The sequence below is a fragment of the Mirounga leonina genome, unplaced genomic scaffold (assembly GCF_011800145.1).
Source record: "Mirounga leonina isolate KUSES-001 unplaced genomic scaffold, KU_Mleo_1.0 Mir_82, whole genome shotgun sequence".
Classification (NCBI taxonomy): Eukaryota; Metazoa; Chordata; class Mammalia; order Carnivora; family Phocidae; genus Mirounga; species Mirounga leonina.
Window position 1 is genome coordinate 42539409 of NW_023270825.1, and position 17369 is coordinate 42556777.

Genomic DNA, 17369 nt, shown 5'->3' on the forward strand with positions numbered 1-17369 from the left:
AGACCTTAGAGCAGCCAGGAGAAAGAGCTAGGGGAAAGCCCCTCGCTGGGCCCTCCTCAATACCTCCCAAAGGAGAAGCCACCCTGCACAGCTGCTACGCAAGCATGGGTTACTAGTAGAACCAGGTTCCGGGGGGGGGGGGTCGGAGGAGGGTCCCTCAGAGCTAAAGAAGCCTGCAGGCTTGTGACCATAGCTAAACTGTACTTGGCACGATCAAGGAGCAGTTTTCTTTCTTACACAACACGACGTCTGTATGCTTCATTATCCGGGACAGGAATTCCCACTGATAACCCCAAACACGAGCTTTGGGTGGGGGAGGCAGTGGGAAGGAGGGCACACAAATGATTAAGGTGATGAAGGTTTGTGTCTCTTCTCTCCCGTTTGGGGAAAAAGTTGAGTTATTTTTTTAATATTTAAAACAGTAGAACACGGGCAGACCACCACCATAAGCCAATAAACTTGACTGAAGGGCGTTCTAGTGTGCGGACGCCTCGAGTTTCACCCTTGAGCAGTTTATTACATTATCAGAACCTCCTGATTGAATTACTTTCCTGCAGCGCTTCCAAGTGTCTGCTTCCCCCCCGCTCCACATAACAGCTAATATTGCTTATCAAGAGGCTATATTTGTCCTTTTGTATTTTACCACCTGATATCTTAGGACGCCTGTTAGTTAAGAACACTGTTTTCAGAAACTCTGGGTCATCTGCGCCTTACCACGTCTGTGACCGAAAAGGCTTAACTGCCCTCACAGGAAGGTTGGAACAGGACAGCATAAAGCTACGCCAGCTTCTAGAAGCGTCTAAGCCAACAATTTCATCAAAGCCTTGAAGTTGGCATCTGGTCTAAGTTAACACTTAGAATAGCACATAAAAGGCCTTCTTCCTGACTGCTGCTGGCCTATGCTTCTCAGATGGGCTAAACTCTTGCCGCGGGAGCATGCTGTATTCAGTACCGTCAGTGAGCAGATGGAGGGAAGCTGAGTGGGTCCTTCCCCCTCATCGATACTAACAGGAAGATGGGCAGAGAGGGAAGGAAACATCGACGTGCAGTGACCTTAGTTTCTAAGCAAGGACAGACCTTTACTTGAGAGGACAAGGGCTGGACGCCCCTTTTCCCAGCTCTAAACAAAATATCAATGCTACATGACGACCAACAAGAGCAAAAGCAAAACGAAAGCCTTCAGGAGTGCAGGACACAACTAAGGGGATTAAAGAGCTTTTCTCAAGGAAGGAGGAATAACTCAACACAGTAGCTTCAAAACTACAGAAATGAACTTGGAATTATTTGGGATTATAAAAAGCAGGTCTTTCTTGAAAGTAACCGTAAGATATTCGGGTAAATAAGAAGGCTGACAGGAGGATTCGTGTTTTTATTCCCTAGAGATGACATACTTCAATTTTTTTGAAAATACACTAGGAGCATAATACATAAGTGGGCAAAGCACATATGGAGGCAATTTCCCCCCCAAAAAGGTTAAGTTGTAAACATTTAAAAAAAAAATGTTTTTTTAACCTTACTAGTGACCTCATTAAACGAGTGAGGTTTTGTGTCACTGTGTTTAATGAGAATATGCAGTATGGAAAGGGTTTGGTTAAAAAATAAATGAAAAAGGTACAAAGCTGCATACACACACACACACACACACACACGACAGGATTTATGAACAAAGGTGTTGGAGTCAGAAAGGCCTGGGTTTGAATCAGAGCTCTGTCACATGATAGCCCAATGATCCCGGACAAGTTTCTCAACCGGCAGGCATGGCTCAAGTTCCTCATTTATAAAATGATGAGTGATGGAAAAAAAAAAAAAAATGATGAGTGATGGTGCCCAAGTGTCTTGGCCAAAACTCAAACGCATGAGCAGCACTTTGCACAAGAGCAAGCACTTAACACAGGATACCGAGACATCACCGTCACGACCGATGCCCGGGCCCTCTGTGCACCTCTGTGCCCCAAACACAGAACCCGCTGCTAGGAAGCAACAGCCTAGCTGCAATTTCCTCACCCGTGCAGGAGAAAAAGAAAAAGCTCAGATCCTGATGCTCCCTCTTGAAGGATGATTTTAAACTATGGTTCTGACCAGGGACCTCCACTTCAATTCAAAAAGAGCAGAGCGCCCTGAAGGTGAGGCAGAAGTTGAAATGGGAGCAGTGGGAGAGCAAGGCAAGCAAACAGGACAGAAATCAGACACCCCGCACCTCCTGCAAGAACTAAAAACTGCTCTGCTCCCCTCTCCTGGCAATAGGATCAACACACCGCCAGAGGGGCCGTCGTATGGGAACGCTGGTCCCACCTGTCCCACACCTCTGCCGTTGGCACAGCTCAGCCAGAGACAGCCAAGACCCTGGTGATTCGCTGGAAGGCTAGCACACTCAGCCTCCTCGGGGCAGGGAAAGGGGGGCGACGGGCTGCAGGTCCTCTCCAGCTGGTGGACAATGCACGAGGGCTGCCATCACCTGGGGTCGGGGAAAGTGAGGCTCCAGAGGGCAGCAGGCTGAGTGGCTTAAGGTTCTTGGATCTGCTCTGACAGATCCCAAAACATTCATGGGTTCTGCACAAGTTTCCCCACCACTGCCATCTCTCATGAGATGACAGACCCAGCGTGAGCCACTGTCCCTTGGAGACAAGAAGGGGGAAATGATCTACAAGAGAAACTGCAGATCCAGTTGGAGATCCTATCCATCCTGAGAATTAGTTAAGGCAACTGCTCAGAAGCCTGAAACAGTGCCTGCCACCTCCACACGGAATACCTCCCCGAAGGCCAAGGCTTCCCAGTCCTGGAGGCCTGAATCCTTTACAGGGCCCATGGCACCCTTCCAGTCATGGTCATATCTCATCACACTGGCCCTACAACCCCCTGATTTCCAAACCTACTGGATGTCTCTCAGCCCCTCAGCTTCTAAATGTGTCTGATACACACCACTCTCCTCCCTCCGTGACCCTCGGCTAATTCCTACTCACCCTCCTCATCTCAGCCTAAATGGAATCCTTCCCTCCTAACAAGACCAAGGTTTCTCCCCTGCACGACACCCCCATGAAACACTGTACTTCTTGCCTGCGCCCTGCCAGGCTCCATTTGTTTAAATCCCTCTTTTGTGATAGGCTCTCAGTTCCAAGAAGGCAGGGATTACTCGGTTATTACCCGCCACATCCCTAGCACGAGTAGCTGCCAACTAGCTGACAGTTCTCCAACTTTCTCTCCTTCCCCAAGCACTTCGGCCTCCAGCCAAACACCCCATGCCTTTACTACTCCTGCCCTATAAAACCCCAGGTCGCCCTTCACAACTCCACTCGGAGGCCACCTCCTCCTGGATACCATTCCCAATCTTCCAGGAATACACATGCCTCTGACCTTCACCCTGGCGGAAAGAAACAAGCTTCAGAGCACTACGGACAGACCTACCTTCAAATCAGGCCCTGCCACCGATGAGGTGAGTAGCCTGAACTGGAGCCTCACTTCCCAAATAATAAAATCCAATTCCTGGGACTGATCAAGCCAAACACCTAACGGAATCTGGCCCCCAGTACACCTGAAATAACAGCTGCCTCCCTCCAGCCCTCCTCTGCACCATGTATGGGTTGTTGCTAAGTTATTCGTCTTGACCTCAGGTTGTCCGCCCCTGGAGGGCATTTCCTTATGTGGGTTCCTAAATGTGAAATCAGCAGTGGCATCAATTCACCCCTCCCGAGTGGTTAATGTTTAGGGTGTCTATGAGTGCTTAATTTCTAGTATGTACGGTGGCTCCCATTTTTAATCATATATATTCATACAGAAGACACATGCAGTGAAACACATCTCTCTCTGTTTTTGGCAGCCCAAAGGTCTTAGTGTAGCGCTGAGCTTTAAAAGCTACCAAATTATAGTAGTTTCTACAAAACAGATCATTTACAAGTTTATTTAAATTTCTTCTACACTCAGTTTATAAATTTTGATTGCAAAACTCTGAATTTTACCTGTTTCAGTCCCTCTGATTAAAAATGGCAAACGTTTTAAAATTCCCTAAACAGAATTTAGGGAAATTGAAGAAGTTATATTCACTTTACTACAGGAATCTTCTTTCCCTCTCTTTATCCGGCAATGTGCTCCGTTTGCAGGTGGTAACTGGTGATTCTACATGTGTGGTGGTGTGAGAACCGTGCAGGTGGCTGGCATCTGGGCGGCTATCACACTTTGTCCCTTTCTGCAGAGTGGACGACGCGGGCCCAGCCCCGACTGCACCACCCAGAGCAATCTCGCGCCTCTGCTCGCCTCTTACCTGGCACATCGTCGGTCCCCGTGGCGTGAACGAGACACGTAAAGTCCTTCAGGACCGGTGCTTCCTTCTTACCGCCGACAGCCACAGACAGGTACGACGGATAGAAATGAGCTGTTCATCCTGTCATTTCACCACCCAACGGCAGTGAGAAAACATTCTTGCGGCCCATCCCTCGGCCTGTACCTGCAGGCTGCTCGTACAGATTACCTCCCCTACTCAGATCTCTGTTGGTGCTATTACTTCATGTCAGGTGGCCTTTAAAAGTCTGAAAATCTGTGTCGTGCATTAGCTCCCTGGGTTAAAGCTACTTACGTTCGAGCGTACCAGAAGCGGGGTTTTCGGCTAAGCTGGGCCATTCTTCACCTGCCGTGCTCTCAACGAAAATGAGGAGAGAATATTGATTATGGAGATGAACGAACGCAGAGAGCCTCGCAGATGACGTGCACGTGATAAAGTGATTCCACAAATGCGTCTGTTAGCTAAGATTTTCAGACCACACGGTACTTAATGTCTGGAATAACTCATCTAACAGGCTGAAATCATGCTTATTAAAATAATCAATAACCCGAAGGAAACGAAAAACAACTCAACAAAAGCTCAGTGGATTACTTCAGATCAGTCTGTCGGGTCTGACAGCAGAGCCCCATGCTGGAGAGTACTGCGGTGTCTGAACCATCCGCCGCCGTCTAACAAACCACCTCAAACCACCATCTGGGCAGAGCTGGGGGAAAACGGCTCATCTCTGCTCCATGTGGTGTGGACTGGGCAGCCTGATGGGCTGAAGGATCTAAAACAACTTCACTCCCAGGTCCGCTCCCTCGGCCCGGTGTCTGGAATGGCTGGAGGCTGCCTTCTCGGCGGGCATTATAGACTGAATTTGTAATGTTGAAGTCCTAACCCCCAGCCCCCCTCAGAACGTGACTGCATTTGGAGAGAGGGTCTTTAAAGAGGTAATTAAGGTGAAATCAGGTCATATGGGCGGGCTCTGATCCAATATGCCTGGTTCCTTATCCGAACAGGGAAGGGCCATCAGGGGTGGGCACGCAGAGACAAAGGCCATCTGAGGACACAGCGAGAGATGGCCATCTATAAGCCAAGCGGGGAGGACTCAGGAGAAACCCAACCTGCAAACACCTTGATCTTGGATGTCCAGCTTTCAGAACTGTGAGAAAAGAAACTTCTGTTGTCTAAGATGCCAAACCTGCAGTATTTTGTTACGGCAGCTCTAGCAAACTAACACAGAGGACAAAAACAGAAGCCGCAACACCCCTTAAGGCAACATCCAAAAGTCACAAAGTGTCCCTTCCCTCACATGGACTGGTCAAAGCCAATCACAAAGCCAGCCGAGACTCGAGGGGCGGGGATTCACCTCCTGATGGGAGGTCCGGCACATACACAGACACACGGGGAACTACTATGGGCCATATTTGAAGACAACAGGGGAAGAACATGGGATTAAGTCAAAACCCTGCGTTCTCTTACCTGATCGCCAACTCACTACAAGACCATCTGAGAAAGTCGGGTCATGTCCGCCTCAATAACACAGCCGTTAAGTCCAATTCCCATTGGACAGTTTCAAGGGTCAAACCAATGAATGTTTATTAAATGGAAATAGCTCAGGTATGTGAAAAACTGTATTGAGAAGCATAAAGCGCTGACAAATAGTACGGTTATCTGTCCTATAACTTCCCTGTATACCTAGATACAGCTTACAGAGTTCATCCAGTATTCTGTCCTCGAGCACGTAATAACAAAAGCGCCCAAACAACAGTGTAATCTAATGTACTCCCGCACGGGTCTGGTCTGTGTCATTTGCTGGGATCTGGTGTGAAACACAGTCTTTTGTGTCTATGGTCCTTGTGCAGAAAGGGCCTTTCCTCAAGGTAATCAGTTAATCAATCAAGCGCTCCAGAAATCCTCACTGTTCACCCGTCACAAGCTCTGTCAAAAGAGGGTTCTATAACCATGGAGCACGAAGCACAAGAATCCCAGGTATGGATGGGAAAGGAGGAGAGGCCTCTGGGGTTCCTCAGACGCCCCTGGTAATAGTAAACAGCAGTTTCCCACCAACAGCCTAGAAGCCAAACACACCACTGCCCGCTTTGGCTGGATCCTGCTAAGCCAGGACCAATTAGAATGGAAGTACAAAGCTTGAAATAATGATTCTTATCCTAAAAAGAGAGCCTGCATGAGCACAAAAGCAGGGAAACGAACAGAGTTAAATGTTTGAGAGTGAGAGGCATTATGTGGACGGCTGGAAATAAAACCTCAATCGAGAATGACTTGCCATAGTCTTCAACCTGACGATGAAAATGGCCCTGATGCATATTTATTAGGTTTGTCGTCCAAGAGGCTTGTATTCCATAGTCTTTCCAGCCATCATTAACAGGCACTAATGACCACGGCCTTTCACCACCACCGTGGCACTCTGCATGCAGCTCAGAACAGATGGCCTGCTTCCCTCCGAGGCAGAACTTTCTGCAGGTGACAAAATGTTAGGTGACTGACAAAAAGAAAAACAAACAAAAGTGGAAACTGGAATATCTGATGTGCGCATTTAGTAGTGCAGGGAGGGAGCCTTTAACTTGGGCCCGTAAGGCTGGGAGGACTGTTGACAAAGCCGCAGCTGTGCTACAGAATGGGAGAGCTGCTCCCAAATCCAAGACCACTCCCGGCGCCCCAGGGCTCCTCTGTGCCAAGTGGGGCACTGGAGTGCGCCACACAAATCCATCCCTGCCCCATCCCTGACGAGGACCTCCTGTGCACTCCGAGGGAGGTGCAAGCTGAGGTCCCTGCCCTCCGGCGGCCAGCTACAAGGGGAAACCAGATCATTTCAATGAACCCCAGGGGAATGCAATCGCCACTCTGGGCACATGGGGAGAGCACGGTGGACTGAACCACGTTCATCCCTACGGATGTTAAATATATGCCCTTGTATTTGTCTACACTTCTGTTTTCCCTTTGGTTATTTGCGTATATATTGTGCCTCCTTAACTAGTACCATACTCGGGATGCTTTGGCTGTAAGAGCGGAACCCACTCAGGGTGGCTTAAACAAAACAAAACAAAAAAAGGAAATAAAAACTGAAAAAGGTGGGCACTCTCAGAGGACACAGGATTATTTTCTCAGAAAAGCCTTTCCTGATTATTCAGCCTACAGGGGCCTCCCCCTGCCTTATCCCTAGCTCTTCACCTTGCTAGTCCCCTACCGCTACCCACTCAGTCGCTCTCTTCCCCCTTGTCCTGCTTTCTTTTCCTCCTACCACCTGTTTTAGCTGTTTGCCAGCTCATGTACACAGCCTACCGCTCCCAGTAAAAGGTAAGCCCCCCCCTGGCGGGGTGCTATCTGTCTCACTGGCTTCCGAACACGCAATGTTGGAGCAGTGCTTCCCCCCCCACCCCCAGGACTTTCGACACTACATGAATGGCCAAACATGCAGAGCTCCGGACAGGGGACGGGAACCAGAATCCAGAGCTAAATAGCTGCTCGCTGGCTCACACTCTGTTCCCTCCTTGCCTGTCTCATGGGGGCTCTGGCCTCTGCTTTTCCCTCCACCTCCTTTTCATTCTACCTAGGCTGCATCCCCCTTTGAAGAAGTGCTTTCTCCATTCCCCTTTCAGAGCTGAAAACGCTGCTGCAGTGTCCCATGCCCTGAGGATAAAGTCCAAAACCTTTCCAATGATTTATAAGTGCCTTATGACCAGCCCCCGTCCTCACCTCTCATGTATTTAACTCAACCACTCTTCCTGGCCATGCAGGGCTTTTCTCTGTTCCTTGGAGGAGCATGCACGCTCACCTCTGGGTCTCAGAACACCGTGTGGCCTCTGCCTACAGCACTCTTTCCCCCCTTACCTCCTCCTCGCCATCCTCTTCTCATCCAGGCACGGTGTTGGGTGACCCTACGTTCTGTAGATTGCTTTCTATCTCTCCGACTGGACTGCAGGCTCCAAAGTGGCAGGGACCATCCCAGTCTTGTTCTTCACTGCATCCCTTAGTGCCAAGCACAGCATCCGACACTAGTAGATGCCCAAATATTTGTAGAATACATAAATGCACTATATATTGGTAATGGCTATTCACTAAGGAGCTGTGATAGGAATCGGATAGCAGTTCATGAGGGCAGGGAACGTGATTACCCTAACTTCCCTGTGCCTGGAAGAGTAGACACCCAATAAATATTTGTTGAATGAATACATTCCTGGCTTGCCTGATCTAACTCCACCCCTTTCTCTCCCACTTGAGAAAACGTATCAGAATTCAAGTGCGTGAAAAACGACATTATCAAAGGGACATCTCAGAATCATTTGAAAGATCAATACTTTATTCCTTGTCATAAATTACTGGACACGTAACTCAAAACTGATCATTACTTATGAGGTGGTTTGAGACAATGGTTGAGAATAGCTGATTTAGACAAAGCTAAAAAATATGAAGCATTTTCTGATCTTTTAATTTTATTTTCCAGAAGCTGAAGATGACAATAAGCTCAGGAAAAACTAATAACTGAATCATTTATACCCTCACTTTTTTTTTTTTTTTGATAAAATAGGTTCTGCACACCCCAGGAGAAATCTTTACTTAAACAACATTCAAATTTCCTTTCCAGTTTTTTTTCTCCCATACCAATGAGGTCCACCAAGTTGCTGCTGTCTCCATTCAAAAGCCAACGCACAGCCCTACCTAACTTACTTCCAGGACACCATACCGCTGATCCGTGCACAGCAGACACAAAATCATTGCCCCAATGTGACAATATTGGTCTCCCTCAAATACAGCAACTGGGATGTTTTTGGCTTTTTGCTGTTTTGTGTGTATGTGTTTTACCTCTTGGACAAAGTATGTTTGGTAAAGTTGCTGGGACCCACATACAACCCAGTTTTACTTTGTTTAAATAAAGCATCCCCAAATATGGATCACATGATGAAATAGAACCAAAAAATGAAAAGTCCTAATGAAGGTGTCGGTCTTGATGTGTTAGAGAGAGAAACAAGTAAATCTGAGAAAGTCAGACAAGAAACCACACAGACAGCCACATACTCCAAACAAGGCTAAAGTTAGTAAAGGAAAATATAGCAACCCAAAGCTAGTAACATCATGACCATTAATAGCCTACAGAATTAGACACTCCATCCACACAAACAGATCTGAGCTCTTCAGATCACCCCACATGCTGAGTGACAGTAAAGATTTTGTTTTCTATATGAAAAAAAAAGTTCAAAGACCTTTTAGTCCATAAAGGATACCACTGTTTGAAGTCTTCAGGCCCAAATTAGAGAGGAGGATAAGAAAAGGAAAAGTATTAGGGTATATTTTAAGGTTTCTTATTACTACCAAGGGGAGGGGTAGTCAAGGTAAGGCGCCAAGGTTAGACTATGGACTCTGGGAAACAAACTGAGGGTTTTAGAAGGGAGGGGGTGGGGGGATGGGTTAGCCTGGTGATGGGTATTAAAGAGGGCATGTATTGCATGGAGCACTGGGTGTTACACGCAAACAATGAATCACAGAATACTATGTCAAAAACTAACAATGTACTGTATGGTGACTAACATAACATAATAAAAAAAATTTTTTTTAAAGAGCGCCAAGGTTAAAACAAAAACAGCATATAGAAATCGGGAGCTGCTTGTTTAAAAAAATAAAGACCAAAAACTCTTCAAGCAACAGTCTTCTTTGTCTTATCAGACAGAATGCTGCACCATCCAAAGGAAAAAGGGCAGGTCCCCCCCAACCCATCCCTGACCTTTCAACCTTTTGAAGACCTTGATCAGTTTCCACTAAAATACTTCATTTTCAGTCATATTCATAAGCATTCTTTTGTAGAGGTTTTTAATCCATTTTTGTGCCAAGGATCCCTTTGTCAGTCTGGTAAAGCCTACTGAGCCCTTCTCAGAAAAATGGTTTAAATACATAAAATACAAAGGATTACAAGTGAAAATAATTATACTTAGTTATCAAGACAGTTTTAAGTTAAGACACAAAAATATATGCAGTTCTGTATTAATGCAGTAAGTAGCAAATGTAGCAGCAGTTCTATCTGTTGCCTATATTCCTAATTGAGTGAAATGCTAAATTTCAGTCTGACTATAGTGAAAATAGACATACATTTTTCTTCCCAATCCAAGTTCAGGGATTTCCTGAATTCCATCTGAAGACCCCAAAAACTGTTGGCTGGGAGAGCCAATAAAAATACATTTGGCGAAGCATCAAATTAAAAATAAAGCCTTGCAAAATGTATTATCCATTCCACTGTGAGATGAGGGGAACTGAGAGTAAGCAATATTTTTCCAAAACACCATGATGGGCCATTAGTCAGCACGAGAGCTGCATACTTCAAATTGAATCCAGAAAGGGATTCAGCTCCCCTCGTGCAAGTTACAAAAAAACTGAAGCTTTGAGGAACTGGAATGTTAGTGAATCTGCCCCGAAGTGGGGAAACAGCGACCCAGCAGCGCCATGATCCCGCTCAACTGTGAACTTGAACAAATCTCCTTCCTTCCGGAGCCTCAGTTTCTTCTTCATCAGTAACATAAAAGGGTTAAAGGTATACCAGGACCTCTTAGGCCCCTTCCAGTTCCAAAATCCTATCCAGATTATCTCTTCCTTATGCTGGCTTTTCCAGCCTATTGAGTTTAACTACAGAATAATACTGCCTTTCTTAAGTTTGGAACAGAAAGTTTTACCAAATTTGAATGCCTTCACATATAACCCAACACCAATGAGCCAAATATATGCGTACCATGACAACTTTTTTTAAAAAGCCTGTTTTGCACATATCTACTTCAAAAGAAATAATCACAGCATTGGTCTTTTCTGCTATTTAAAGACAGTTCCCATTAGAATCCTGACACCATCACCTTAAGAGTATTCAAAACCAACAAACAGCATGTTAACTGCATCTTCCATACTTGAACCAAGGAACAGTATATTACAGAGTATAGACCAGGAAGGGCCCTTAAAGATGACCTAATCCAATCATATTTCATTATGGCTGAAGAAGCAGAGACAGGGTAAGAGACTAAGCCAAAGTCACAAAGTTAGTTGGCAAGAAAGCAGAGATTCAATCCGGGTCTCCCGACTGTTCCTTTATGCCCTCCCCACTACACTGAACTGCCTCGCAAATCCAGACACGTTGCCCCAACTTTAACACATCAGCCAGCTTTAAAATGAATAGCAAGAAAGACCTGACAGTTAAACCAGTCATTTTCTCTACCTTGAATTATGTAATGGGCACAATGAAGGGTTGTGGCATGATACATTCACTGGTAGGAATCCAGAAATAATGAAATTCCACTAATCCAGTGAGAAGGTGATGACCCTATTAACATCCTAACTACCTGGCAATTCCCTTAATATTGTGTAATACGTGAAAAGACACATATTTGCATGTGGATATAGATAGAATACATATATAGCTCTTCACACATACATATATACATATATATGTGTATGTCTATATATATATACACATATGTGTATATAGTTCCTCAGTCTGCTCCCCAGGATTTCTCACTAACATTTTACTATGAAATTTAGAAGAGAGAAAAAAAAGAAGAAATTTAGAAGAGAACAGAAAGGTAGTTATACAACAGTTAAAAAAAAAAAAAGCAAAAGCTTGTATCAGTATCAATATTAGTCATTTTTAGACGTCGAGATTAATTTTATCAATAAAACCTACGAGAAATCCTCTACCAATATTTATGACCCAGATGACCAGATACGCAAAGTTGATATTAATTATTGACCCTTGTTGTTGTTTTAAGGGGGAGGGCACTGTCTCAAGTCCTGAGGGTAGGATACAAATTAGTAAGAGTCGCTTTCAAGTCTACCTATTACTATTTCCCCAGCATTCTTCATTGTGTTCGATATTTCTAGAGTCAGAAATCTACCCTCAAAAAAAAAAAAAAAAAAAAGACCACAATTCTTCTCAAGTGTTCAATAACCTGACCAGTACCTTCTCAGCAGTCTGATGTCAACTCACATTTCACTTCCTCAGAGAGACCTGCCTTGACCGCCTAGCTAAAGAAAGCAATACCTACCTAGCACAGACATTCCCTAAGTTAACCACCTTCTATTGAGAGCCTGGCAACACCTGATATACGCCATGTATTATTCATTTGTTTACATGTTTCTGTCTGTTGGTGACAGCCACTCCACGCTAAATTGAAAGCTCCTCACTCACTGCTGGATCCTCAATGCCTAAGCAGTGCTGGCCCATATCAGGTACTCAAATAACTGCTCCGTGTCTGGCCCCAAATGGTAAAGTGCCAACTATGTCATACTTCGTGTCTCCCGGAAAACCATCAGTGCAGGACAAAGCACGCGCAGGGGGCAATGCATTTACATAGCCTACTTTAGAGCAAGCCTATGATGCCAGGACAATCCTGGGTCTGAATCCTTTCCACGGCTCTGGGACGCCCTGCACTTGCAGCTATAAACACAAAACCTCTCCAAGGCCCACTAGGACACTTCTTTTGTGAAACATCTCAACAATGATTTCCTCAAAAGGAAATAACGAAATAAAGCTCTGGTGTAACGTAATCTTTCGTGTCAGGTTCACAACGTACGTTAAACATACTTTGAAGCCAGACACACAAACAAAACCAAACTCTACACAATTAGGTTGGGCTGAGGTTATGTAAGACAAGCTAACCTCGGGCTTTTCCCTGTCATTCCGCTCTCCTGCCACTGAACCCGGACAGCTGTCTTTTCGGCGCAATTAAGATGCAAGTGGGAAAAACCGCTTATCTGCAAACTTCAAAATAGGTAATGAGATTTCCAATAATGCTCCACTTAATACTGTAGCAACAACGTGAGGAGGACTAGACAACTTCCAGCTGTACTGTGGAAGCTTCCCTTAAAAATTCTTCTCTTTAAAATTATTTTTAAGTCGGCACTTCAACGTATTCAGTTATCAAAACACGTTTTTCAGAGTTCCCTGAGTTTCTCCCTACCCATGGCTCATTTGTGGGCTAAGCCTACCTATCAGCACCGATGACGGTCAGAATACAGGTCTTTCAACAGAGAAGGACAAAAGCACGGGTTCCCAGGAGTGACACATCCGAAGGAGAAAATAATCCTTTTTTCTCTCCAGATACTAAATCCAAGTTGCTCCCTCTCCCGAGTTTCCTGCATTTCCCTCCTCCCCATTCTGCTCCCCTTTCACTGCCCACTTTATCCTGCTTTAATCCTGCGAAGCCTCTCTCCCGGCTTATTAAGGGTAAACAATAGAAATGTCACAGGGAAACTCAGGAAGTAGATGAAGTCTCTAATTGCTGCCGTTTAACGATTGTAGATAATTACTATCTTCAAAATGTGGTTTTCACAAGCGGGGAGGGCGCCGAGGCGGGCGAGCTCCCCGCCGCCCGGAGGACAGCAGCGAGGCCGCGGCCCGGGACGGTGGGGATGTGGCCCCGCGCGCCCCGGGAGCCCGGGCCAGCGCAGCCGTGTCCCTGCCCCCTCCAGGACACTCCCGCCTGGGAGAGCCGAGGCCGGCCTGCCCGCCCGGGTCACAGACAGTTCACTGCTCCCGGGCTGCGGCTACCCGCGGCGGTCACCATAACAATATGCAAAGCGCTGCCCGTGGACGCCCACCGCGCAGATCCCGCTGCCCGCGGCGGCCGAGCCCGCAGCGCCGCGCTCGGAGTTCCGGGATCACAATCCACCCGGCAGAGGGTCCCCGGGGACCGGGCCCCACCGGCCTTTCAGCTTCGCCAACCGGGGGGTCTCCGCCGACACCGCGAGGTGCCTACGACGGTGGCGCCTCGGCCCCGGCCCTTCCCCGCCCTCCCTGACCCACGGCGCGCGAGAAGTCGAGCAAGGGTCCGCTCCCCTCCCGGGTATGGACGAGGACTCGGTCCCCCAGCGCAGCGCCCCGCGGAGCGCGGGGTCGCCACAGTCCCTGCCTCCCCGGGGCCGGCCCCACTCCGCCACTTCCTCGGCCGCGGTCCTCGGCAGGGAAAGCGCATCTCGGCGGTCTCTGCAGCGCCCCGCGCGCGCTGATGGGGGGCACCGCTCCCCGGGCGCTTGCCGCCCCGGCCCCCGAGCCGCCCCCGCCGCCCTAAGCGCCCCAGCGTTCCCTTGAGAGCGCCCGAGACACCCCGCTGGCCCCGCTCGGGGATGCGGGCGCCCTGCGGCCACCCAGCCCGGAGCACTCGCCGCCCGCCGTCAAGCTCCCGGGGTCGGAGATCTCGGGACTCACCCCAGTACCACCAGCTCCCCGTATTTCACCGGCTCCTTATTGGGGGCGCAGTGCTCCTCCTGGCCGGGGGAAAACATGGAGCCCCGATCGGCCGCCGCCGCCGCCTCCTCCGCCGCGATCCCCGCCGAGTCCGCGCCGCCGCTACAATCCCATCCTGAGAAGGGGGTGAGCGCGCCGGGGAAGGGCACGGCGGCGAAGGGGGCGCGGGGCGGCCAGTCCCGCGGCTGCTCCGTCGTGGCTGTGCGGCTGCCCCTCGGGGCTCCCGGGAGCTCCGCGCGCCGCTGCCGCTCCGAGCCGGACTCGGCAACAAATGGGACCGGGCAGCAGGGGGACCTGCCCGCGCCGAGCGCCGCCGCCGCCGCTGCCGCCGGAGCCCGGCCGAGGGAAGGAGGGAGGGAGAAAGCCAGCGCGGGAGGGGCGGGGGCAGCGAGCGGGGGAGGGGCGGGGGCAGGAGCGCGGGGCCGCCCCTGCAGCGCGCGGGCAGGTGGGAGCCAGCCAGCCCTCCGCCCAAAGCCCCGCAGTCCCCGCCCGCCCGCCCGGCGCCCCCTCCCCTCGGCGCGTGGGGCCGCCCGCGCCCCCTCTCCGCCCCCCTGGGGCCCCGCGGTGGAACGGCCCCCGTGTTATGTAAACATAGAGTAAAAGGGAAAGGAAGTTCTTAAAGGAGCAGTTCTATTTTTTTTTTCCTCTCGCTTCCTTCCCCAAACTTAAAGCACGGGGTTCTCAGCCGTCGCAGCCCAGTTCTCTAGCAGCTAAAGGCTGCACTGGATCCCGGAAACGCAACAGTCACGGTTCCCAAGTCTGGCTTAGCAGTCCGCCGTTCCGTTAGATGGAAAAGAAGAGCTTCCTCTCGGGGTTAGAGAGCATTTACTTTCCCGGTGTCACTATAGAGCGGCACACATCTGGAGCTGCACTCACGCACCTGGGTACCTCCTCTTCCAAAACCAACTCTTTCAAAGCTTGAAGACATTTAGAAATTTGCAGGGTTTTGCTAATTGGTGCTGAATTAGAGGGAGTTTTGAATTTTGAATCCTGCATTCGGAGCACCCCGCCAGTGTGTAGGATAAAACTACCCAATGTGTGATCAGCAGGGTTCCACATGGTTAAAAAAAAAAAAAAAAAAGTTGTTGTTGTTGTTTTAATCCATACCCCATCCATTTTTTCCATACCTTCTCTCACTCCCCTAAGAATTTAAGAGGAAATTACCTGGGTGAACTTTTTAGTGAATGTAAGTGTTCCTTTATTACCATAATTTAGTCAATGCACTGTGTTTGCTTATAATGCTTTTCTAAATAGTTACTGTGGCTTTAAAATGGTTTAGAGTATAATAGATTTACTGACTGCTGTTTTTCATCATGCAGGATTTTGTTTTACCATTCATTAAGCACTCGTAACATGCTAGAAACTCCATATTAGGGCGCCTGGGTGGCTCAGTTGGTTGAGCGACTGCCTTCAGCTCGGGTCATGATCCCAGGGTCCTGGGATCGAGCCCCGCATCCGGCTCCCTGCTCTGCGGGAAGCCTGCTTCTCCCTCTCCCACTCCCCCTGCTTGTGTTCCCTCTCTCGCTGTGTCTCTCTCTGTCAAATAAATAAATAAATAAAATCTTAAAAAAAAAAAAAAGAAACTCCATATTATTGCTAGTCACTGCCTCCCAAGACTGTTAAATATTTAGAGAAATAAATACTGCAAAAGCTACCTTATGTATAAACAATGACTGATTAGCCATGACCCTAAGGAAAGGACTAGAAAAAAAAAATTACATCTGTAACTTTCCATCCTGCCGTTCAACACCTTTTCATAACATTCTCTGACAGGTTATTACTACAGTGACACGATGCTTCAGAAAATTTTACTTCTGTTATTAACTGATTTTTTAAATTGAGGCTTTAGAAATAAATTATTTCTAAGTAACTATAGCCACACCGTTGGTAAGCCAAACACACACAAAAAATTTAAACCATTAACTTCTTTCAGCTAAGTATAGAAATTCTATACTTCAACTAAATCCAGCTACTTTGCATATTATATATATTCTCTGTATTTTTTAATGTATATTCTGTTGTAGTTTTAACCCACAAGACTTCACTAATGGGTGTTTTCTCATCACTAGTGTTTTGATGTGAATTTCCGTCTGAATTTTGTTTGATTAATGCTACCTTCATCTATGTAGTCTGTGCTTCTACTTACCATATAGATGTGTGACTAGCAAAGATCTATCAGAATCATGCCGTGGTTATGCAGTCCCCTGTTATTATAGTACTTGGCTCTGTCATTCTAACTTCTCCAGGCTTGTTCTGTTGTTGCTACTGCTCTCTAGGCTACAATTACCTCCTCCCTCCTTCTCTCTTGGCATGCTGTGCTTTTGTGCATTGCATTACACTATTCTGGCTCCATTTCCTCCTTGCTGTGCTCTGCATCTGCTCTTAGGAAGATAGAAACAAATATTTATTAACCTCCTACTAAGTATTCCAAACCCTAGGCTAAGAGTTTCCCATAGGATGTCCCAGTCTTTGCAGGTTCTCCATTCTAGCTGTCTGCCCTTGGCGCCCCTGACTTTCAGAGGCGCAGCACTCTCTTTCTGTTCTCCCAGCATGTCTTTGAGCATGTTTATGGTTCTGAATCAGGTCTGTCTTTATCAGAATTTAGGAAGTGTTGCTTTGAATGAGGTGGGGTTTTTTGGTTTTTCTGTTTTGTTTTTGTTTTGATAAGTGGAGACTTTTACTGCAGGCAGCTCACGGCTGGCAGACCAGTTTTGTAAATCACTCTGACACCCGAAAGCCTCGGGAATGTACACAGCTACTAGGAATGGAAATCCAAATGAGCACATGGGCTGAGTGAGGACTGTGGAAAATTGGTGAGCTAGTGCCATCTAACATGAGCATCAGTCACTCTTCTCCAGCAAATTGTTGCCATGTGAT

At 47.6% G+C, this 17369-nt stretch overlaps 1 protein-coding gene across 1 annotated transcript in view; it reads right to left on the bottom strand.

The window, feature by feature from the left end:
* The window catches only part of PELI2 (pellino E3 ubiquitin protein ligase family member 2), a 199264-nt gene extending 184491 nt beyond the window's left edge, over positions 1 to 14773 (bottom strand). Inside the window, exon 1 of the mRNA XM_034992668.1 lies at positions 14454 to 14773. Coding sequence (XP_034848559.1) covers positions 14454 to 14530 — 77 coding nt within the window. The 5' untranslated portion in view covers positions 14531 to 14773. The remainder of the gene's footprint in view (positions 1 to 14453) is intronic.
* Between the last annotated feature and the right edge of the window lie 2596 nt (positions 14774 to 17369).